Genomic DNA, 23,574 nt, shown 5'->3' on the forward strand with positions numbered 1-23,574 from the left:
GGTGGTAGTTCCTGGAAATGCATCAGCAGAACAAACCGTGCTAATGATACGTACAAAGAGAAGTTGAAAGAGGAAGAGAAGGACTGTTGTCACCTGGGAGCTCTCAGCACACTCTGCTGTAGGATGGACAGCAGGTGCCATCTCTCTCCCACAGACCCCCAGGGTGAAATCACCTGTGACCCCACTCCTTTCTCCTCAAGGAAGGGATGCAATCCATCAGCCCTGCTCCACACCAGCAAGAGGTCAGTCCCTCACCTGCACACCCTGCCAGAGGCAGGCAGGGCTGCCCTAGCCACATCCCCACCAACTCCAGCAAGCTCAGAGAGCCCTTCCAGCTGCAGCATGGGTAGTCCCTGCTACCTGCCCAGTGCTCAGTGCCCAGTGAGGACCTTGCTTCTCTCCACTTCCTGCCTGCAAGCCTTGAGCTTCTGAATCATCTCCAAGCACAACCTCTGCACATGCATGACCCTGACCAACTGCAGAGTGACTTTACAGGAGGACAGCACCTGCCTGCCGAGCACAGGTCGGCTGTGACACTTGTGAGAGCCAGGACAGTTACAACCATCCCTGCAGGTTTTTAAAAAGACACATAGACATGGTGCTTAGGGACATGGTTTAGTGGCGGCCTTGGTAGTGTTAGGCTAACAGTTGGAATCACAGAATCATTTAGAATGCAAAAGACCCTTAAGATCATCAAGTCCATGACAGCTGCATCCTCACAATTCTCGCATCACAGCCCTGGCTGGCCTTTGGCATCAGCGAAAATAGCATTTTTTTGCTATGCCAAGAAAGGAAGTTATCTTACCCTTCTATTATATACATTCAATACTAATAATTCACAGCCCTTATACATCATACCCCTGAGAGTAAAGATACCTCCCAGACCATCAAATAATCCCCAAAAGGACAGAGGCAAGTCACCTCACTGAGAATATACCACATTTAAATGGAAAGAACACCAGGAGATGCACACTTTCTGGAACATGAGATAAACTAGATGATCCAAAGGATCTTTTCCCTCTCTAATTTCATCACGTCTATCTTGGGCCACCTAATCAAACTATTCTTTTGTAAGAAATTCAGTGACCAGGGAAGGATACAACGCAGACCAAGGAAGTCCCTCCTGCTGACAGGCACCTCTGAAGGGCCTGCACATCCTCAACATCCCAAGTGAGCCCACTTGACAGTGCATGACTGTGCAATGGACTGGCCCCTCTCCCCAGCACACTGCTCCTGCTCCCATTGCCGCCCAGCCTGTCAGCAAGGCAAACCAGCAGAAAAATAACCTGCTGAAAAGCTAGTAGCCATCTGCTGGTAGAGTGAGAAGGAGAGTAAATGCCAGAGATGGTGCAGGTGAGGTCATGGGATTCCTTCTCAGCACGAATAAGCTGTTAGATAGCAGGAGACTTCACAAAGCAACTGTGCCAAAGAAGCCTCCATTGCCTACGGCATGCAGCCACCAAAATGAATGAAGAAACCTTCTCTGAAGTGGTCTCCAGGTAGATACCCATTTGTTCCTAGCCTATAGAGGACAGCAGCACAGGACAAAATGTAGGTCAGTGGCTGGATGTAGAATAAAGCTGCAGAAATAACGAACACCAGTGACACTTTCCTTTCATACTGGGAATTGCCAACAGCTTGCTGTGTTGAGCCAGATGCATTTCACCACATCCCCAGGATCCTGGCCATGCAGCATGCCAACCAAATCGCACGGCTCACTCTATGCATGTGTGCTGTGGCAGTCACAGAGACCCAGGCTGGGCCCAGCTGTGTTTATTTGGTCAGCTGCAGTGCCACAAAACGCAGCTGCATTGATCTGGGTCTGGACACCTGGCTCCAGATAAAAGCAGTTCAGTAGCAAGAAGTTGGCCATCCCTGCTCCATCCAACCAGAGCCGAGCCTGTGACGGAGCAGGGTTTGACCACATCTGCCTCCTCATCCAGAGGGCTGCAAGCAGTGATGAAGGGGACGCATCCAGTCAGGGTGAAGAGGAGGCAGCATACATGGGTTATGCAGCCTGACTCAAGGCCAGGAGACCCCAACTTTCATCCCGGCCCCACTTCTGGCTTGAGCTGTGTTTCAGGAAGTCTTTCCCCTTCCTGGTCTGTCCACATTGCTCGCTATTCCTGTCTCAACAGGAGTGATCTTCCCCCACTCCCAGTCCCTTTCTGGCTTGAGGAAAACTCTTGGCAACCAACATCAGAAGTGTTTTTTCTCTTTTCAGAAAAGCCTCCACACTTCATTTCAGATGTTATGGTTTTCATTTTCACATAATATACACTATGACTGATGTGTCAAAGGCATCATAGCCTAAATCTTTGGGTTTTATTTCTAAACTCACTATAAAGAATTGTTCCCTGCTACTGACTGAGTCATCTCCTCTAGATCAAAGCTTCTCCTGCTCAAATTGAAACAAAACAGTTTGGCATTTGACTCTTTCATCTAGAAGCCAGCTCTCTCTGTGCTAAGCAGCAGCTCCCTTTACATATTCAGAATGGAATATTTTACTTCCTTCTGTCTGTACTATGGCATAACAGGCCTGCATGGTTGGGAATAACAGACAAAAAGTAAATGTATGAACAAGGGAAGGCTGAAAGAAAATTTGAAATTCCAACCCAGAATCTGGGATTGGCAAACACTCATGAGCACCATTTCATCAGCAGCTGAAAAAGCTTCAGCCCAAAGCATCAGAGAAGTTGAGGATGTCAGACTGATGGGGTCTGTGCTGCAGTGCAGGCTCCACCATCAGCTCCAGAGCCCTCAACACCAGAGGCCCTCAGCCCTTGTGAGGTCTCCACAAATGATTTGGCTGCAATTTCATAAAGCGTGTCTCCAGTGTGGTAGATCATCCTCATCTTTCAGGGTCCAAATAATTATGTCTGGAGCAAGGGTCAGCTGCATCTGTGCTATTAGCATCCGGAAACATTAGCATTTCTGTTTAGCTAAGGAGTTGCCAGCTCTACATTCCTCCTCTATCACAAGTCAGCTTTTGTTATGTTAAATGTAGATTTCCTGGCATGTCAAACGCATCTTTATCAATTGTGCCAGAATTATGGTTAAGAAACGTATCAATAAAAATGGGTGAAACTTGCAGTAAGCCTAACATGAGTCTTAGACCCAGTCTGATCCTTGTGGTCAGCCCATTGGCTATGCTGGAGTGACACTAGGAATAAATTTGGCCCTTCCCACCTCCTGTAAACACAGGCCAACAGACACTCATGTTTATCAGGAAAAACAAGAACATATGCTGAAAACAGAGCATTTCCAACAAAAACCTCAGGCCAGCTTGGGAACAAAAGCAAACTGCAGAGATTTTGTAGCTGATCAGGAGTGTTAGTGTGAGGTTGTCTGACTGAAGTTAAACTTCATAAGAATACTTTAAAAAAAAGGCATTGGAGTATCTTTCAGGTCTATACATTTTTTTAATGGAGACACCAAGCAACCGACTGATATAAGAATATGTGATCTGGAAGTGGTACACAACAGTACACAGTTCTTATCCTGGTTTTGGAGTAACACTAGTTTCAAAACGACAGCAAACAGCCTATGCTAACTGCAAGGATATTCCATTTTATTACATGCACAGCACTAATTGGACACCCTATGTATGATCTTCAAGCGCTCTCACACAAGTACTGTTCTTTCTGCTCAACACCTGGCTGTGTTCCTGTTGGTTCCCACGGCTTTGATATTCCTGTGGGATTTGTAACTGAGCACCACAAGAACAAAAGACTCACCATAGCTGAAATATCAGCACCAAATGAAAAAATACCCAGCACATAACCTTAGGGGGATGTCATTATCTAAGCCAAAAAAATTTGAAGGAAATCTGATGTAGCCAGTCCAAAGAAACATGAGCATGAAATCCTGTGCTGTTTGATACAGAATGTCAGCCAGAGTCAAACCTTGCCTCTGGTGCTGTGCATAGGCTGGGCTGGGCTCCCGGGCGGTGTGGACGCCCGGCTGCCGGGTGTACCTGTACTCCCTTCCTACAGCACCCCAGGGTTTTCAGCTTCAGCACTGCCCAAAGCTTGCTGCATTCATTTCTAAGCAGCATAATAAAGCTGTCATTGCTCTTTTGGTTTAAGAGCTCCAGTGAACTATCAGAATTAAAAATAAATCATTCTGTTTTGGGGAATGCTGAGTCTCCTGGGTCTAGAAAGCATTTGTTTCTCTTCTCAGCCAGACGTGGGAATTCAGTCTTCAGGATAACATACAGGAATTTTGATTGCCATTTTACTTCCCCCCCCACCCTGCTAACTCCCACTTGAATTTCTAGAAATAGACCTCTTCTACACTCAGAGAGCATCTGCTTCAACAACCTGATCCGAAAACTATGTGCACTGAAGTTAACTAGTGCAGGGTGCTAACAAACACAGGCTTGAAGCAACTATATCCTGGCCCAGGTCTGTTCTGCTTCATATATTGCTGGTTTACGCTGGCTCAGTATAAGCCAACGTAACCCATTTAAATAGAGTTGATTGGTATTTTGGCATATATAGGTTATTAAATCAAGAGCTCGCTGAGCTGAAAGTGTGACTAGCTACCACGATCCAAGCACTCCAATGACAGAGCACAATAACATGTCTCAAGAGCTGCGGATCAGGACCAGAGACAGAATTACAACTCAATATCCCAGAAATCAAGAGTGTAGGTTAGTGTAATGAACACACTTCACCAGTTTTGTAAATCAGTCTTGCAGTTTCCTAGAACCAGGCCTTAGAGTTCACATGGACTCAGATATAAGCCAAGCCACACTTGCAAGCACTGATAGGTTTCTGACACACTTTAATCAGTTAAAGGGTCCCTCAGTATTGAATTAGGACAACCAGTAGCAAACAAGCCAATAATTCCTTTCAGCACCTGAAAAGTAACCTAACTTCCAAGAATTATCACCTCACTCGGGGAACAATTTCAAAGCTGTAGCTACAGCACATTAAACTGACGTGGCACCTAGGCAACTAGATTTCATCAGCTAGCGTCATTCATTAGAGAAAGCTGAAAGACGCTGTACATGGATACATACGTATCCTATAATATGACTGTAAGAGACAAAGTGGGATAAAGTTGAAGCTGTAATAAGAACCTGTGTTTATATAAACAATACCATGCTTAGGAGTAAATCATTGACAAGTGTTGCTTTGCTAAATGCCAACTTCTGTTTTCTATCAGTAAGAAGAAACACAACCTTTTGGTTTTGTGTTAAGGCGAGTGCATCTCCGCTGTAAACCTCAGAATATTTGGGTTGCTCCTTATCCCATACAGCCCTGGCCCTGCGACAAGACAGGTCCTTGTTAGCAGAAAAGGGATTATATTATTAACTATTCGTAACACTGAGGAATTAAGTTGTAGGCTGAATTGAGTAACAGTTGATTACGACCATCACGAGAAGTTAGTACTCACATTTTCCTACAGCTTTCTCAAAGACCAGCCAAAGGAGGTATCACTGGATGAATTGGTGGGGTGAAGAAGGCAGAGCACACAAGAAGTTGCTCTGCAGAGATGACTTGTTCCAGAGGTTCCACAGCACATAGGCTGAGCACCAACAGCTGCATTTGGCTCTGACAGTGCTGCTCAGGAAAGCAAGACAGAAGTAAGTGGGGAGCATAAATACTGAGGTGGGAGAAAACCAAAGACACCCAAGACAGTCGCACATGCATTTCACTGGTGACTTTGCACTGATCTGGGGTACCCGTGACCATCTTTCAACAAGACACATGAGGTTGCTGAACTCTGAAAGTCCCTGCAGCCCCAGTGCTGGCTACACTTACAGCCCCAGGCACCAAGTGCAACATGCCCCCGATGAGGCAAACCACCCACACAGCCTGAAAGAATTCAGGAGGAAAAGCACGTAGCCACCATGCTGCCCAGCAGACTCAAGAGCCCTGCAGCAGCAGATGGTGGAGCAAGAGCCACCCTGCTCAGTGTGCAGCCAGCTCTTCTGTGGCCTCAGGCTTGGGGAGGACTGCTGCTGGACCACAGACAGCAGCCAGGCTTGCCTGCCTTTGCATCACACCCCTACTTGAACCTAGTTCACGTGATTTCACAAACTGCTCATCTTTTAGCAAAAAGAGCTGCCTTCACCCATGTGCACACATACTGAATTCCTAACAGGGACCAAAAAGCTGTCTGCGGTTAGATGAGATGGATGCATGTCCCATCCCTCAGCCCAGCTAACTACAGCAAGGTAAAGATACCTCAGTTACTTTGCAGATTGAGCCCAATTAGTCTAAGCAGTCCTCTTCTCAAGTGGGGCTTTATCACACTTCAGCAGCTGCCAAGATCAGGCAATCCTATAGCAGATGTGGAACCATACATTACAATCCCAGCTCTTTGCCCAATTCTGTATACCCCAGGGCAATGAAGAGGTCTGAAGAGTACAACAATAAAAACAGCAGTAGTTCCCACCATTCAAGACTACATGGCATATTTTTAGAGACTGCAATAAAATACAAAAGATCCTTGAAGACACTGTATTTAAACAAAGGAGACAGACGATGCTCGCCAGCCAAGCAGCAGGGATGAAGGTGCTGATGGGCTGGATGGATGGGGCAGACAGCCTCCAGCAGTCACAAGCCGCTGCAGGAGTCAGGGCTTGCCAGCTCTCTGCTTTTAAAGGCAGCCCCAATTTCTACATTTGTGATATTTTGCTACCATAAGTGGTAGCTGCTCCGACTGCGTACCAGTTTCCAGCAGACAAAGAGCATCTCTGCATTAGTACCGATTTCAGCGCATTCACTGTGGGACCATCAGAAGTGGGAGCTGTTTGGCACTGGGACTGACTGGACACACGCACTGGCTTATTCCACAGAAACAACAAGTTGGCAGCGCTACTGGAAGGCTGTGGGGCTGCAGCTGGCTCAGTTGCATTCCTCAGAAGAAAGCTCCACGTTTCACATGGACTTTCAGCTAAAGCCACTAAGTGACATCGCAAAACCTTGTGCAACCCATGTTCTCTGTGAGCCAGCTCTTTCTTCCTAAGCCTTAATAGTTGTCATACTTTGTAGTGATAAATAGCAATGATGAGATCCACAGAGTAACTTTGGATCAGAGATTTCTTTGCAGATACCTTATCTCAGCTCACAGGAGCCTGCACACATGCTTCCCCTCACCACCTGCCTCAGCTGGCTGCCTTGGAGCACACGCAAGCTCTGGGAGGGAGATCCCCTCCTCGCAGCAGCCCAAGACATGCTCCCCATCTAACTCAGTCCAAGAGGGAAGGGCTCAAACCACAACTGGAGCATGAACTGCAAAAATCTCCTGGCTCAGACCCACCTCTTTCAAAGCACTGCTGCCAAAGTGTTATGCAAACTTCTTCAAAAAAGCATCCCAACTGCTTCACTGGCCACCTCTACACCCCAAACTCAGTGCTGACTCTAGACAGCCTAGATGCATTAATTATTAGCAAAAGTGGGAGTCTAAAGGTACTTTAAGAAATCCAGTCTTCCAAGTCACAAAAACAAGTGAAAAACGCATGCACCACTCTGGTGCTTGGGGCGGCTACTGCTCCTGGTTATCTCAAGAGGAGATTCCTACACTCAGAAATAAGAAGCCCACAGGCTGAACTGCCAGCTAAGGCTCGTGGATCCCTATTTCCCAGGTTTTTTCTAAGCCTTGCACTACACTTTTATCCTAAGCAAATCCAAAGGGGAAAAAAAGAAAAAGAAAAGACATCAGAAAAAGCTTTTTGTAAGACAGAACACAGTCCACCCAAGGGGGGAAAATACTGGCTTTTATTAAACTGCAAGTGGCCAAGTCCATATGTTATGTGGGAGTTTCAGTCTGATCTCATAATTCTGAGGTATTTACTTCCAGACAGAGCTGTTTATAACCGAGGACAATGTTGCCATACACCAAACCATCCTCAGACGTGCTTTCCATGGACTTTTGCCCACAAAGAAGGCAATAGGTCAGCAGGGGAAAAATAGAAAAAAGTATTTTAGTGAGTCCTGACCCTCATCCTTTGAGCTTTAGACCAAACCAGTACACTTCCCAGGCCTCCCTCTGCTACGCTGCAGGCCCTGCGCTGCCACAACTGACCTGCACTGCTGCACTCCAGCCTGCACAGGCACAGGCGCGAGTAAGCCAAACCCTCCCTGCCAGCAGGAATTACCATGCTCATGCCTCTCTTAGCGACAGCTGCTCTCGTGCCCATCCTGGCCCACCAGCCGCAAGTTTAACCACTCTTGGTGGGTTTGGACCCAGTTTGTTCTCTCTCTCAGCTGCGGCCGGAGCAGTAAGCCAGATTCGGACCTAATGCTCAGCCCCACAGGAGGGGCACATGTGGGCACAGTGCCAGCCCTGCTTTGCTGCAGCTTCTCAAAGTGCTCAGCTTTTGTGGCCACCCTTAGCAACTTGTGTTTGTTTTGGAGTTTTTTTCCTCCTAAAGCTCTGCTCCTTGGATTCAAGTAATTTATTTTTTTTTTAATAAGAACTTTGGGTACTGGGAAAGAGCAGTGTCTTCCTACTGAGCACTTCTAAACAAATTTTTCTTTTGTGAACTTTTACAGTCACTCTTCCAGTTCACACAAGGTTTTACCACGCACTGTAGCACACACAGGAAGTTCCCAAATTTAACCCCTCTTCTTCAAATTGCAGCCAGGGAAACTTGCCCGTTCACTGACACTTCTCCATCCACCCCAAAACCAAAGCCAAATATGCAGTTCCAGCCCAGAAACTGGCTGTGTTGGCACCTCCGCCAGCAGCTCCGTGGGGCAAGGCCATGTCAGACACATCTTTGAGCCACAGAGCTCTGCTGACAGTCTGCAGCACAGACTGGACCAGTCTTTCTCGTCTGCTGACCTGAGAGAAATGCATAAATGACTCAACTTCCAAAATGAAGTAAACAACAACACACAGGTTGTCAAACTGGCTGCGTGACTGCAGGATTCCAGTTTGCTTGCTGGGTCTGGACCTGTGCTTCAGCCAGGCAGCTGTGGAGAGGAACACCTATGGCCCAGGTGCACATGCTTGGCATCACCTTCAGTCACAGATGTAGCTCTAATTTTTGGTTCCCCGAGATGTCCCCTACAGCTCTGGGCTCTCTGGTTGCTGTTGCCACAAGATGCACTTCCCTGCCTCAGATGACACCTGCCTTTCCAGCGGCTACAGGAGATTAATTTGGGTTTACAGGGACTTCAAGAGAACAGCATCCCTAATTTGCCCTGATCCAGGAAGGATGGTTGCGAGGAAGGCACTAGCAACCAGTTGGGGAGCTTGGGGTTCAGGTTCTGGATTTGCCATAAAATCTTAAGGCCTTCAGTAAAGTCATTTCGATCCTTCATGTGCGCTGTATATTGAGATGGAAATATCACAGAGCAAGTATTCAGCTGAGCAGGTGCCCAGAATTTAGATTCTATCTGGCCTGGGCTGCCCAGTTGCCTGCTTGCTGTCTACTGCCATTGCTGGAAGCTGAAAGACCCAGCCATGCTAAAAAAAACAACAAAAAAACCACAAAAAAAGGCAGTAGAAGCATTTTTGCATAGACACTCCCCATGTTCCTGGGATGTGGGTGTTCAATGAAAGCGACTAGTGAGAACCCCTGAACAATAAACTCATTCACACAGTATCTCTGGTCCTTGGCCAGGTACAGCACCCACAGAACCTGCTGTAGGGACGGGCAACGGTGCACGGAGGAACAGGAGCGAGGCTTGCCTGCCACACTAGCCAACACCACACGAGAAAAGCAAGGGTTCATGCCTTGCCAGAAGCACTCCAAAGGCAGGTGCCCAGAGGCTCAAATCTTGTGATCACTGCTAGCTTTAGGAGCAGCCTTCCAGCAATTTCGGTAGTGGCACAGACCCCACAGGGCAGGGCTACTGCCTCCACTGCCCTTTGCTGCACGGATCCCTGCCACTTATGGTCAGGAGAAGGAGCAAGCCCCAGTGACCATTTTGGGGGAGAGCAAAAGTAGCACCCCCAGGCCTGGCAGTTACACACACTCTCTAATGGCCATTGCTGCTCATCAAATGGGGCTGAAGCCAACACCCACACAGCCTCGTGCCCACCTGCAGTGAGCCTGACCTGGTGTGGAGAGCACCAGAGAGGCTCACATCACCCAGTGCAACTCAGAGCATCCTCAGGTGCCCTGTTTACATTAGAAATGGAGCCATGCTAGAAGAGACAGAAATATTACACTGGCGTGGGTTATAGTGTGTAGGATGGCTTGGCAGGGCAGACACAGTAGGTGTATAATCAAGACAGGCTGTGGTTTCAGTCACAGAAAAAGGTTACATCTCCTAAATCCCTGCTGAGCAAGTGGCTGCACTCCTGCTGCCTATTCCCCAACAGATTCCCTTCCCACCTCCAAAACTCACCACTCTCATATAAGTGAAACTTATTTTATATATTATAAGGTTATGCAGGACATGAATGTTCATCTGCATTTCAAAGAAGGCTCAGCCCAGCAGCCTAAATTTGTATTGGATTTGGTACAAGGCAGCACATTGCCCTGTTTTCTCCAGTTGCTAATTACACCAGGGCAATTAGCAAAACACAACAGCTGTGTTGATGCTCAGCTGAGAAGAAACCACATATGTTTGTATAGAGCCTAGATCATGTTAATATGAATGAATCCATTTCTGACCAATTAACTAGAGTTTATAAAGGGCCTCAGATGGTTACCAGGGCTCATGTCTTTCATGTCTCCACTTTGCAGCTTAATCCCAAGCATATCTCCTTGTATTTGCAAGAACTTGTTAAAAAGAACATGTGCCAAAAGCCCAGACAGACCCACACCCCTTTCCCCTCCCAGTTAAAACATGTTAACTAGCAAGCAAACACCTTGTCTTTCTACCAAGTCAACATTTTAATCCTTATCAGTGCTAAAGCATTGGCTTCTGTAGCACAGCATCTCTGTCATTGACAAACAATGTTCGTCTCCTCAGAGGAGCACTGCAAACACTAGCAAGGCTCTGCAGAGCCCTGGGATACCCTCAGATAAAAAAATGCAAAGTCATGTCTTTGCTCAACAGAGACAGTAACACAAGGATGCCAAACACCTTTCTTTGAAGAACTGGGCTTCAAATCACTCTGATTTCCATTACAGAGTTTTAACACATTAAAAATAGAATAACCATCTTACAGACCTCACGGCCCACATCACTTGATGTCTTAGACTACACACAGGGGAATTACCCATGACTGTGGTGACAAGGGGTTGGTCTGAGAAGACCTGACAGAGGCGGGTGGATGAGTAAAGGTGCCACCAACACACCCCACATCAGTAACAGTGCATTCAGCACCTCTTCCCTGCCCAGGGACTGGAGATGGCTAGTCATGGGCCAGCCAGCCACATCTGATATGTGGGGCAAGGAGCCATGGGGCCACTCTAACAGCGAGAGAAAGACAGGACAGCTGTACAAATCTCATATTATATTCAAAGGTAACACACACAGGAAAGAGTAGACACAGTGTTTGCAGGGAACAGAGGAGGAGCAAGAGATGAGCAGCTCTGTCCTTGCCACTATATAGCTGCCGGTACACCTAGTACCCTCACACACGCCTGCCCTCTGCTCCCTGCAGGTCCCACCTTGTCCCCGTGAGTCTGTTGCCCCTTACACCTCACACATACTTCGTCAATCACAGGGAGAAGGTGGATTTTCAAACAGCATCTTCACCCATGGGAAAAGACCCTCTTTACTGTGGCCTGGCAGGAAAAAAACAAAACCACACCAACTCTGTCATACACCAAAGTCATCCTTCAGAGCTTTAATAGCCTGACTGACAGGAGTCAAAAGCCTACATCTTCTTATGCAACTTGTCTCGCATCTCCATTTGCAGAGGCTGGGAGAGGAAACCCATTCCCAAGAGTTTCACAATCCCTCCTTCACTTCCCACCAGGTGAGTCCAACAGCCCAAGCTCTTCCCATTCCACGGGTGCCACCCTGCCAGCCACCAGCCCTGGCCTCCCAGGCTCCCACCGCATCTGGCCCTGCACGCTCCACCCAACCAGATTCCTGCGGCAGCTTTACCCTGCCTTTGAAACAGGAGGGACAACTCTTGTGCCTGCCAGGTTAGAGCTCAATTAAAGCACATCCCTGCCTGAGTTTAAAGGAAAGAAACGTTGCTCTTTGCTGATGCTTGCAACCTTGATTTCTTGAATAATGGGAAAGATTTTGTAGTCATATTCCTCCCCCAGAACACCAGTTCATTGCTTAAAGGACCCCTTTGACTCCATCTGTCTCTAACGTTACAGGATTTCCATGCACAAGCACTCTGCCTCGCTAGTGGCAGGGATGAAGACTCCCCATACCAGCCACAGCAGTAACAGGACATCCCCACCAGCAAAGGCACATATCCCATGTGCTTATTATTAACAACAACTTACTTGCCTGCTTTCTCCACCTGCTCCTCAGAGCTCCCAACTCCCACACACTCCCCCAGCCCAGCCCTTCCCCCCACCTGCCTCACCAGCCCCAGGTGACTCCAAACACCCCTCCACACTGCAGACACCTCCCACCCACTAAGCGAGCTGCTCCCATCACCTGCAGCTGCCCTGCAGAGCTGGGCTGCCTCGGTACCCTCCTTAATGCATGCTCACTCCCACGCACGCACATTTGTTACCGCGATCACAAAAAGGACTGGCAAGGCTCGGCAGTCAGTTGCACTTGCTATTCATTACACATGTGCAGAACACATCCCCACTGCTCTGAGGGAGCAGTGTGCATGTTTAAAAAGACAATATACAAAACATAGCTGAATCTTAATGAATCTACTGCTTTGCTACTGGAACTGAATGGAATTGTACAGACCCTGCCAGGGAAAAAAAAAAAACACCAAAAAAACTACACAATATTTGACTTGTAATACAATCTTTAGCATCACTTCTGCAGTATGTTACTATTGTGCTTATCAGGCTCGTAAAGGATCATTTTAAATAAGAAAAGGATCAAAATGCAACAGGCAGTACAGTTCCATCCATGTAAAGAATATTGAAGTACTTGATAACATAGTCAAATAAAACACACAGTCCTGGCAAAAACTAACTTCACACAATATGACACCTTGACATATAAAGCCCCCACCCAAGGATTAGGGAACAAGGGCTATTAGCTTAAATGCATCTGTTGAGTCCTAACCAAACCTTGCCAGGTTGACAGGAACAGGTCCAAATGGGGTCAAGCAGGAATACATCTGTCTAGTACAAAGCTCCCCACTTAAGTGTTCAAGCTTCACGAGATGAACAGGAGTTAGGAGAGCCGTGTTTCCTCTCAACAGGTAAAAATTGCCTCAGCGTTATTCTGTGCTGCACAAGTACTGGATCCTCCAGGGAGGCTTTACACACTAGGAGGAGCAGAAATCAGAGTACCCGTGCATGTCCAAGCGTCCCGTGCCCGGGCACCTCAGCCCACCTTCTCCCTCCTCAGCTGGGAAGGTGCACCGAAGTTTGAGAAGTTTCCAAGAGCTGCCCATAGAACTACCAGCCTGAGATGAGCCGCTCTCGGTGACAATGACTGAGTAGCATCGCACAAAGCGCCAGAGCCATTGACTGTGGGGAAAATAAATGGGCCATGGGTGACCACCAGCCCGGACGAGATCTGCCAGGAAGAAGGCAGGGAGGCTGCTCCCCTACCCTCTCCCTACCACCGAACCGGCTTGCATTTAGAAAACAGGACACTCAGTGTCGTGCCTGTTAAGCCTGGGAGGGTGGGGAGACGGGGCAGATAGGCAATTTTGGAAGCAAGACGGAGCAGGCAACCTTAGCCAAATTCGGTGGCTGAAGAAAACAAAACGAGACGTTGCTTTTAAGTAACAAAAAAAAAAAAAAGGGGGGGGGGCCCGATCCGCAGACGGTGTAAAACGAGAGGTGTCCCGCACTCCTTCCCTCGCTGCCCAGCGTCGGCACCGGGGGACTTCGCATCCCCGGGCGGGGCCGCGCTGTCGCCGCCCGGCCCCACTCGCGGCGGGACCCCGCTCCCCGGCCCCACTCGCGGGGATGGTCTCCACCGGAGCTGGCTCCCGTCCCCACTCGCTGGTCTCCTACTCCGCAGAGCCGGACCCCCGCCCTCGCCGCTCGGTCCCACTCGCGGGACAACCTCTCGACCCCCCGGAAGCGAGCTGGGGGCCCACTCGTTGGGACCCCCTTCCCCGGAGCTGACCCGCGGCCCCACTCTCGGGAAACGCCGCCTCCGGAGCTGGACACCAGCCCGCCGCAGCCCATCGCCGCCGCATTTTCCCACGCGTGGGGAACAGCGAACCCCGCGGCCGCGGCCCCGTTCCCGTCCCCCAGAGACCTTTCCCCTCCACGGTCGCCCCGGTGGGCTGGGCAGGGCAGGACGGTGGTCCCCGTGCGGGGCTGCCGCGGGGCACGGACACGCGTGGCGCCCCGCCTCACCTCTGTATTTATCCATGGGGGCTGCAGCAGGGGGGCCACAGCCCACCAGCTCCCGAGGGGCTCCGGGACACGGCGCTACCACCAGCCGGCTCCGCCGCCCGGCTGCTGCAGCCTTATTCCGTCGGCGCCGGATCCCCCAGCCGGGCCGGGCCAGCCCAGCCCGCCCCTCCCCCGCCCCGCCCCGCCCCGCCCCGGGGCTGCGGAGCTGGCCGGGAGCGGGGCTCCGGCGCGGGGACCCGGCTCCGGGGTGGGGGTCTGGGATCGGCGGCCGGCCCCGCGCCTTGTCCCGCGCGGCGCGGACCCTGCCCGTCGGCCTGGGGACCCTCCGGCTGCCGGGCCCCTGGGAAGAGGGGTGACAAGAGGAGGAGGAGGGTGCCTGGGGTTCTGGGCTGAGGTGGGGTGGCTCCGGGGACCCCTGTCTGCTCCCCAGCGCTGCGCCCGGGGCGGGGGTGCCCTGTCCGCTCCCCGGGTTTAGGATGGTGTTTGCTCTGGCTGCAGCGGGGCTTTGGGCACGTTCAGAGAAAGGCCGTGGCCATCCCGGGATAGCCGTAAGTGGTCCCGGGACTAAGAGCCCAGGGTGGAGTCTGCCAGCGCCCCACGTCCTGCCCTGCTCTGGGCTGGCAGGCCGAAAAGTGGGGTTCCCCTTCCACCTTCCTGGGGCAGCTGCTGGTTGTAACCCCCAGCCAGAGAGTTTGCACACTCCCTTCCCAGCGGCTTCATTAAGGCTTTCTGGTAGGACCTGCCTCCTGGGTAGAGCAGATTTCACAGGAAGATGTGCCTCTCCTTGGGTTCCAGTAACACTTTTGCCTGACTTCCACCACCGCAGACAGAGCTGGCATGCCCAAAGTGCACAAAAACCAGCAAATGGAGAAGCGGGCACCCAGTCAGACCACAGGTGACAGTCTGTCCTGAGGCCAATAATTTGCAGATGCTGCAGGAGTTTAATGTTTATATCAATAACAAAAACATTGAAAGTTACAATGGACAAGGTACACAAGGATTACAGAGGAGGTTTTCTTTTCAGAATTAACATTAAGTCATCAGTGTGGGGACAAGGGAGCCATACCTGCCTATTACAAGGTCTTTCTGGCAAGAGGAGAGGCCAGGCATCTGACCTGGATGGGCAGCTCCACTCTTCCTGCGGAAAGGCATACAGCCGTTACCTAGAAAATCAACTGCTCTCCCTGTGAGCTGAAAATAAGGTACCAGAAGTCAGCTGTGCATCATTCACCAGAGCTACACCCACTGGATCTCTGTGTGAACATCTAGTCCTCCTTCCACTGAAGGATGACGGTCACACCAAGGTCACATTGTTCTGAGATTAATCCTCATCCCACTGCTTTGACCCTCAGGGGACTCACAGGCTTTGGGGGCTGGGCAAAACAGAGCTTGGGCCTGGCACAGGGTTTGAAGTGTTGACAGGAAGATGGTGGTGCGGCCTGCAATGTAAACAAACCTTTTCTTGCAGAGACCAGTGGGACAGGTAGGCGGGTTCCCCAAACCACACAGCCCCTTGCATATTGACCCTGCTCTGCAAGCCGAGCGCCTGGCCATCAGCCCACATCTGAAGAGCCTGAGTACTCACCAACAGTAATTCCCACAGTGAGGTGGTGGTGGCAGCATCATTGTTTCTGTGCAACAGCAGGGCCATGGTATCAGCAAGAGGAGGGCAGTTAGACAAAGCCAATGAGAGGCTCACAGAATCCGTATTTCCCAATTTTTGGACCTCCTAGCCCACAGACCGTTGACATCTCTGGTCCAAGGCAGCGTTGGGAAATGTTAGTGCCATGTATGTAGAAAAAAAAACCCCAAGCCTCCATCGTATTGCCATCCTTATATTTTCTGAGAATAGCCATAAGCAGACTCTTTTGGCCACAAGGGAAGTGAGCAGCCGGGCTGGAAGGGCACTGTCCTGCCGCTTTTCAGGGCCCTGTACCCTCCCAGCCCACTACTAGGCAGTGCTTGACAGGGGTGACACCTCTCCGAGGACCTCTGTGTCAGGTGCAACTGGAAAGTGACTTTTGCCCCATGGAAACTTTCCACACGAGGCCACATTTATCTAAAGGGTTATTGCCGCTCAAGGAAGCTGACGCTGGAGCATGTCTCATCTCCTGCCAGTACCAAAATACTGCACAAAAAGACAGGCAAGCCAAACGCCTGAACCATCAGATCTAGCAAGCAGATAGCAGTCTTCAATGACTGGAGAAAAAGCAAGTTAAATAAATATATCTGTCATGTAGGAATAATTCTCTTAGAGCCCTTTCCAGCTACTTCTTGGCTCTAGATTTCAAAGTCTAGCAGGGTAAGCCCTGATCTTGCAAACTTTTGAAGTATGCCTGTATCTGGAAGCAGGTGAGCAGTCATTCTGAACTCAGCAAGACTAATTAAGGATAATACCAGTTAAACAAACTAATTAAGGACTATTTCACAGATCAAGACATCAGATACCTGATATTCCTGTCTCCAGGCCCCACGGCCTTTACCTCCCCTGCTTGTCCTTTCCTTCCCTCCCAGCTGTGATAAGGTTGCCCTGGAATCCCAGAACTGCTGGCCAGCCCAGTGGCAATTGCTGGGCAAGGGGCAATGGGACAAACACTAATACCAGAGGAATACAAGTTCTTCCTGTTTGTCCCCTTCTTCTTGCAGTAAGAAGTACCTAAAATACTTTGGGATACTCTTCTTCAAATAGGCTGTTGTGTTCTGGGGTTTAATAAAACTGGGAAATACTCAGACCTGCTTAGTGCGGGGAATTCATATTCCTGGTGTTGGTGCTGAAACCTAGATGTTTGCCACTATCCTCAGCTAGAGCAAACACCTGCATACTGGTTTTCCTGGTGGAGCTTCTCAGAGCCAATAAAATAACTGCAGTCAACCTGTGTATCCATGTATTCCTTGCTTTTCCCCTGCTTATTAGTAGTGATGATTATTACTAGTGATGACTCAGGTGTGACAACTGTTGAGGGCCAAGCTCATCTTGTTTGAGTTGTCTCTTTTTTTAATGTGGCTGACATCCTATCCTTCCATGGAGAGGATCTTATTATAGATTACATATTTTAGTGTTTCTTCCCCTGCATATTCATGCTGCATGAATAGGCAGTGTGACTGCTAGTGAGATTATCACCTTTGGCTAATGTTTGTAAGTACCTTGCTGTGGTTTTCAGCTGATGTGATTCTGCTTCTCCGGCCTTACATCCTGTTATTTTAACACTTTTGTTTCCCGTGAGACAGAGAAAGAATCAAGTATAAATTTAGAAGCCTAAATAAACTCTATAAACGATTACAATGATTTGCGAAATACCTTGTGCAGAAGCATGATCCTGATCCTCTCTTTTATCCACAGGTGATGCAAAATGCTTTTATTTTCTTCCCAAATATTGACACCAAACAGGTGTGTATTGCTTCATTAATACTATTGCTGTTACACTTACCTTTTGGCATCAGCAATGTCTTTTAATGGCTAATATTTATCTACATCTTTGCTGTGACTTTCTTCTCTTCAGTTGCATTTGACTTGATCTTTCCCTGGTTTACACATGAGTCAAAGTCTGGTGAAAGTTATTGACCTGTCCGTTGTGAAAGCTGGAGGGAATCCTACCATGACAGCTTGTGTACAGGTGCCCTCCACTGACATCAGGGAAGTTACGCTTGACGGAGACTGTCAGGATCACACCTGACTTGGACAGTGCAGAGCTGCTCCCTGGGGTATTTTCTCCCAGATGTGGTTCATCCCAATTGCAGCAGCCCATAGTGGTCAGGCTTCTGCCTATCTTCAGTGAAACTATTCCATCTGGCAGAACAAGAGGTAGACATTTCTTCCACACATGAAGGGTATCTGTCTTTGCACAGGGCTTTTCTTTCCCTCTTCCCCATGCCTTTATCACAGCTGTGAAAACCTAGTTCAGGAGTCTACTCAGCAAGACCAAGCTCAGTCAGCAGTAAAATTAACTTGGTCTTGCTAACTTCCTGAAAGGTGGGGAGCCATGTCAAATACCCTGTGTGTGCAGGCATCTGGAGGACAGATGGAGAAAGAAGGTGGCTTGGCAGACTAGGGTGATAAGTGACATGTGCTCAGATCAATGGCGGCACACTGGTGTCCTCTTTCCTTCCAAATATCATCTCAGGTACCTATTTAGGTAAGGGTGTAACATCTCTGTGGACAGCTGTGGTCAAGCAGCCATAAAACTCTTTCAGAGCGGTTTACATGAGAGATCTGAGCAGAGTTGGGTTTTGTGACAGCTCTGAACTGAGATTAAAGCTGAGGCATGTCCTGTGAAATGCCAAGAAACAAGGACGCCAAAGGCTTTTTCACTTTGGCTGCACTGCTGGGCTGTAATGCTGCCATAGTCTGTGGGGGAGAACTCTTTTTGTCCATATGTGGATCCCTCTGAACAGCGACGAAGCCTGTGGACCTAGGGACAGCTGAGCCAGCAATCAACCCTACTGCCTCTTCCCCCTGCTTCTGGCCAAATGATCTCTCTCTCCTTAGTACGATTTTCACAGCTATTGGACCAACTTCCATGCTGAAATGGTGGAAAACGAAAATGGCAGATTCTTCTCCCAGCTGAGGAGGCCAAGCTGGGTCACAGAGTCAGGCAAGGCTGGGACAGTACCAGGTGAATGGCAAGCACCTGCAGCTGGCAGGAAGGAGGAGACCATGTGAGCATGTCCACGCAAGCTGGTGGGACCACACAGCTGGGACTAGTAAGAGGGATCATCAGTCACAAGCTCTGCTGTCTTCTTGAAAGTCCTCCCTGAACTTCCCTCTAGCCAGGAGCACAGAGTAGACACCCACAGGAGTTCAGTATGGTTATGGAGCTCCCACCAATGTCTCTGACCTCTGATCTGTTGAATGCTGCCTGTCTTCCAGCTGTTCTGATTTGGGGGATGAAGGGAATAGTTGGTGCTGGGAAATTGAACTTATTCCCCAAGGAGGTCTAAATAGCTGGACTCTGCTAACTGTCCTAATTCGTATGATCAAAGACTCTACAACCCATGCCAAAACCCTGAGCCGCCCAGGCCCTGGGAACATGGTGTTGTGAGAGGTGCTGTGATAAATGACATTGTCATGTGGCTTACTGTAGAAACACGGTAAGGATCCTGGGCTACCCACTCAGGAGCACGAGGAGCAGTGAAACATCTTTCCCCAGAAATAACCTTTACGAGTGCTTTATAGCAGACCGGGCTAGCTCCTTGGTTCCAGGAAGGCACTGGGAGCTTGCCAGGGTTCAGCCAGTGAAGAAAGGACCAGAAGAAACAGAGAGGCAGGTGGGTCACTGTCTGGGAGAGCACAGTTGTTGCAGCAAAGCTGCAGCAAAGCTACAGCAAAGCTACTCACTGGAAGAGGAGTGAATACTCTGCTGGAGAACAGGATGTGAATCCTTCATCTCAGAAGATTTGCAAGTATGCTGTCTATGGGTGTCCCTTGTGATGTCTTCTTGCTTCCCTGTGAAGCACTTCATGATTCTGACCATAAAAGAGATGGCCAAATTCCTCCCCAGCTTAAACTGGCCTTACATTGTTGTTGCTCCACTGACTTCTGCCCAGCCATTTCTGACTTTCACCGATGAAAGGCAAGACAATCAGCCCTAACACAAACAAAACCAGAGCTGTTTAGCTGCTCAGCTACACAAAAGCTTCAAGGCTGATACATTCCAGCAATGTTTTGGATTCTCTCAGACATTAACTGTTTCAAAAGAGCATGGCTGGGAAGAGGGTGGCATGAGGGAGGGGGGATTTCCCATTAAGGACAGCAGGACCAGATGTCTTTTTGATGAACTTCTCTTGGCTTCCTATTCTTTGATATTTCCTTTTCAGTTGTTGAGTCCAAACTGCTTCTAGACCAAATTACAGGGACCTCTAATAGCACAAATTGTTTTCTTTCCCCCAACAGATATAATACCTTCTTCTGGCCAAAGTATGAGACATGCTGACCAGACAGTGTGCTCAACAGCCGGGGACGGTTGTTCATCCTGGAGCCATTTCTTCCTTATGCTTATTTTCCACTTCAGATTCTCTCCCCTCTCCAGAGAAGCCCCTCAGCTTTCCTTTGACAGTGTTCAATACCAGTTGAAGAAGTAAAAAGCATTCTTTGTTCCCGTCCCCTCCAAACTCCACATGGGGATCCTCACACCAGCAGACCTCATCAGGTATAAATACACTGTATTTTGGCATGTAACACTCACAGGCACCACAGGACATGGCTATCAGCCTACTCTTACTTCCTATGAGTTTCTGATAGAGATTTCTGATACATAACTAGCCATGGTCCTAGTTTTTGAGTGGATCAGATAGGAAATCATGGTTTTCAGCTGAACAAATATTAGAAACCTCATCTACAATTACAGATTTTACCAGTAAACGAATATTGTTCAAAATCTTTCCCAAGTTGGTACAAAAAAAAACCTGTGTGGAGTATCAAGCTGTCAAGGGAGGACTTGCCTTGACAGAGCCTGAACTCTTGGCGCCTTTCAGCACCACTAAATCTTACCCAGGAGAGTGAAAAAACTAATTTTGTCAAAATATGGGAAAACATTAATTTTTACATCTTGCTACATTTTCACTGGGATTTTTCTAAGCGTCCCCCCATCATCACTGCAAACTGTGGTCTGATGTCAACTGTGAGGTCACAGAAGGCTATTTATTCTGGCATTTTCCCCAAGAGGAGTTTTTTTCAGCCTGCAGCTTTTCTTTAGGCCTAAACCACTTCTACTCAGCCAAAGTCAATAAGCAGAGCACACTTCTGAGGTCAGCGCTGCTGAAGTGGGAAAGGGAAAAGAACGACAACCTGTGGTCCGTTCAGGAGAGCACCAACACACTGCAAATTGTTTCAGTGGAGGTTAAGTACTATGGAGGAGTCCATGTTTCCTTCCCAGCCCCCAAATCTGCTATTAATATTAGACGTTAGGGTACATCAAACTACCTGTCAAAGTGGAAAAAACTACCAGGTAACAGAGCTCATCCATGTCAGTTGAGTCTTCCCCCTTTTTTTCTTTTTGTTCCTGTGAAAAGGGATTTAATTAAAAGTCAAGAAATCCACCTCAGTAAATACCAAAAAACGCAGCTTCCCTTTTCCCACATAGACCAGTGGAGCTGAATGTCTCCTGCCTTCCCAGCTATCATTAAGTATTCTGTTTAAATAGGCCAGCTTCATGCCATCTATAATGAAGTTATAGTGTATTGCTCTGTTATGAATGATGAAGCTGTTGTGTCCTACGGGGAGAAAAATCGCTGTAATCCAACTTTCCTTTTGAAAAGGCCTAATGTATCCACATGAGATCTTCTGGCAGAGACAACTGAGAGAATATAAATAGAAGCTTAAAAGAAGAAGGAGGGGAAGGGGAAAATAACTCCAACAGAGCTGAGTAGCTGAAATTCACAAGTTTAATAGGAAGATGGATGACTGAAGAGTCTGTTCTGTGACACAATTAGGACTTTATGTAGGCCTTTTTCAATTATTTGTAGCTGACAAAATATCACACAAAGGCTGTTTCACACTGCAGTCCAGGTGTCCAGAAATGGGTTTTTCAGAGGTGGGGAGCAACTGGGAGATTCGCCCAGGGGCACAGGCCACTAGGGCTGCCCCCGGCTAAGTTAGGCAATGGCGTACATCACCTCATGCACAAATGGCAGGAGCAGAGTGTCCTGCAATGCCTGGGGCCCCTGTACCTTCAAGCTATCGACTGCCAATCCCCAGTGTGCTGGTCTTGGCTGGGATAGAGTTAATTTTCTTCATAGTAGCTAGAATTAGGCTTTCTTTTGGATTTTGATAACACAGGGATGTTTTCATTACTGAGCAGGGCTTACACAGAGTCAAGGCCTTTTCTGCCCCTCACGCCACCCCACCAGCGAGTGGGCTGGGGGTGCACAAGGAGCCGGGAGGGGACACGGCTGGGACAGCTGGCCCCAACTGACCCCAGGGATGTCCCACACCGTATGGTGTCATGCTCAGTGTATAAAGCTGGGGGAAGAAGAAGGAAAAGGAGGATGTTCAGCGTGATGGCGTTTGTCTTCCTAAGTAACCATTACGTGTGATGGAGCCCTGCTTTCCTGGAGATGGCTGAACTCCTGCCTGCCCATGGGAAGGAGTGAGTGAATTCCTTGTTTTGCTTTGCTTGCACACACGGCTTTTGCTTTACCTGTTAAACTGCCTTTACCTCAACCCATGAGTTTTCTCACTTTTACTCTTCTGATTCTCTCCCCCGTCCCACCAGGGTGGGGAGTGAGTGAGTGGCTGCGTGGGGCTTGGTTGCCAGCTGGGGTTAAACCATGACACCCAGGGAGCACAGAGCTGCAGCCCCAAAAGACAATGTGGGGTGGGAGGTTACTATACAAGTGCATATGGTCCATCTTGGACCACAGCTTTCTGGTCCTCCCCACAGACAGATAAAGTAAGGGGACATGTGAGTTCCTGCTACAGGAAGAGGTTTCTGCTGATGGGTAATTGTCAGTACTGAAGTTATATGAAGAGATATTGTCCAGGAGCCTGCTCAGTGTGGGTTCTGCCTCCTCGCTTCTCACTGGCCCTACCAAATACTGCTGTTGTTTGTTCTCAGCACAAAGCCACCGCAGTTCAAGCACCAAGGAAGGGTCTTTGAAATAATGTGCCTGTGTTTGCACGCAGCGATCACACCTTCAGTTGCTTCAGCGCTGCAGCTTAGGGTGGTGACGTATGGCAGAGGAGTGGGGTGAGCTGGTGAGTAGTAACAGCTTTAGACCTTCTACAGATCTCATGAGAGGCCTGCAGAAGACCTCACCAAACCTTCAGATTTTAAGTGTGTCTAATTTGTTTTGGTTTACTCCATTCGACAGTGAGCTATTCTAATTAAAGGCATTTTAATTCAGGCTGAAAACACCCAGGGCGGGTAGAGATCAGTAAATTTAGTTCAGTTATTTGTGGGTGAACCTTCCTGGGTGTCCCCATGAGGAGAAGAATAAGTTGAGCCCTGGGACCTGTAGAGGGGTTAATTCTGCTATGGTGGAGTTCTGGTGGGGCAAGGCCAAACTGGTGGGAGCAGACGCAGACTGCTAGGAGTCTGCCAGGCAAAGATAAAGCAGGGTAACGGGCGTGTTCCTCCATATGTAACAATCTGATTGAGGAAAGAAAGACAAGATAAAAGGAGGAGGGTTTGTGGAGAAAGGGGAGTCACAGGGATGTCCACCCTCTGGACAGCATTAGCCCTTACTGGGGCAAGATTGTCTCTAGGGAGATGTTTTCCTGAAGGCGCATTCTTGACTCCAGT

General features: G+C 48.8%; 1 protein-coding gene across 4 annotated transcripts in view; it reads right to left on the reverse strand.

Annotated features, from left to right (window-relative positions):
- Positions 1-14,482, reverse strand: part of AFAP1L2 (actin filament associated protein 1 like 2) — a 72,022-nt gene extending 57,540 nt beyond the window's left edge. For all 4 annotated transcript variants that reach the window (XM_064464214.1, XM_064464215.1, XM_064464212.1 and 1 more), the window contains exon 1: positions 14,336-14,482. In XM_064464214.1, coding sequence (XP_064320284.1) covers positions 14,336-14,351 — 16 coding nt within the window. In that variant the 5' untranslated portion in view covers positions 14,352-14,482. The remainder of the gene's footprint in view (positions 1-14,335) is intronic.
- Positions 14,483-23,574: the final 9,092 nt, after the last annotated feature.

The sequence above is a fragment of the Phalacrocorax carbo genome, chromosome 12, assembly GCF_963921805.1.
Source record: "Phalacrocorax carbo chromosome 12, bPhaCar2.1, whole genome shotgun sequence".
NCBI classification, from domain to species: domain Eukaryota; kingdom Metazoa; phylum Chordata; class Aves; order Suliformes; family Phalacrocoracidae; genus Phalacrocorax; species Phalacrocorax carbo.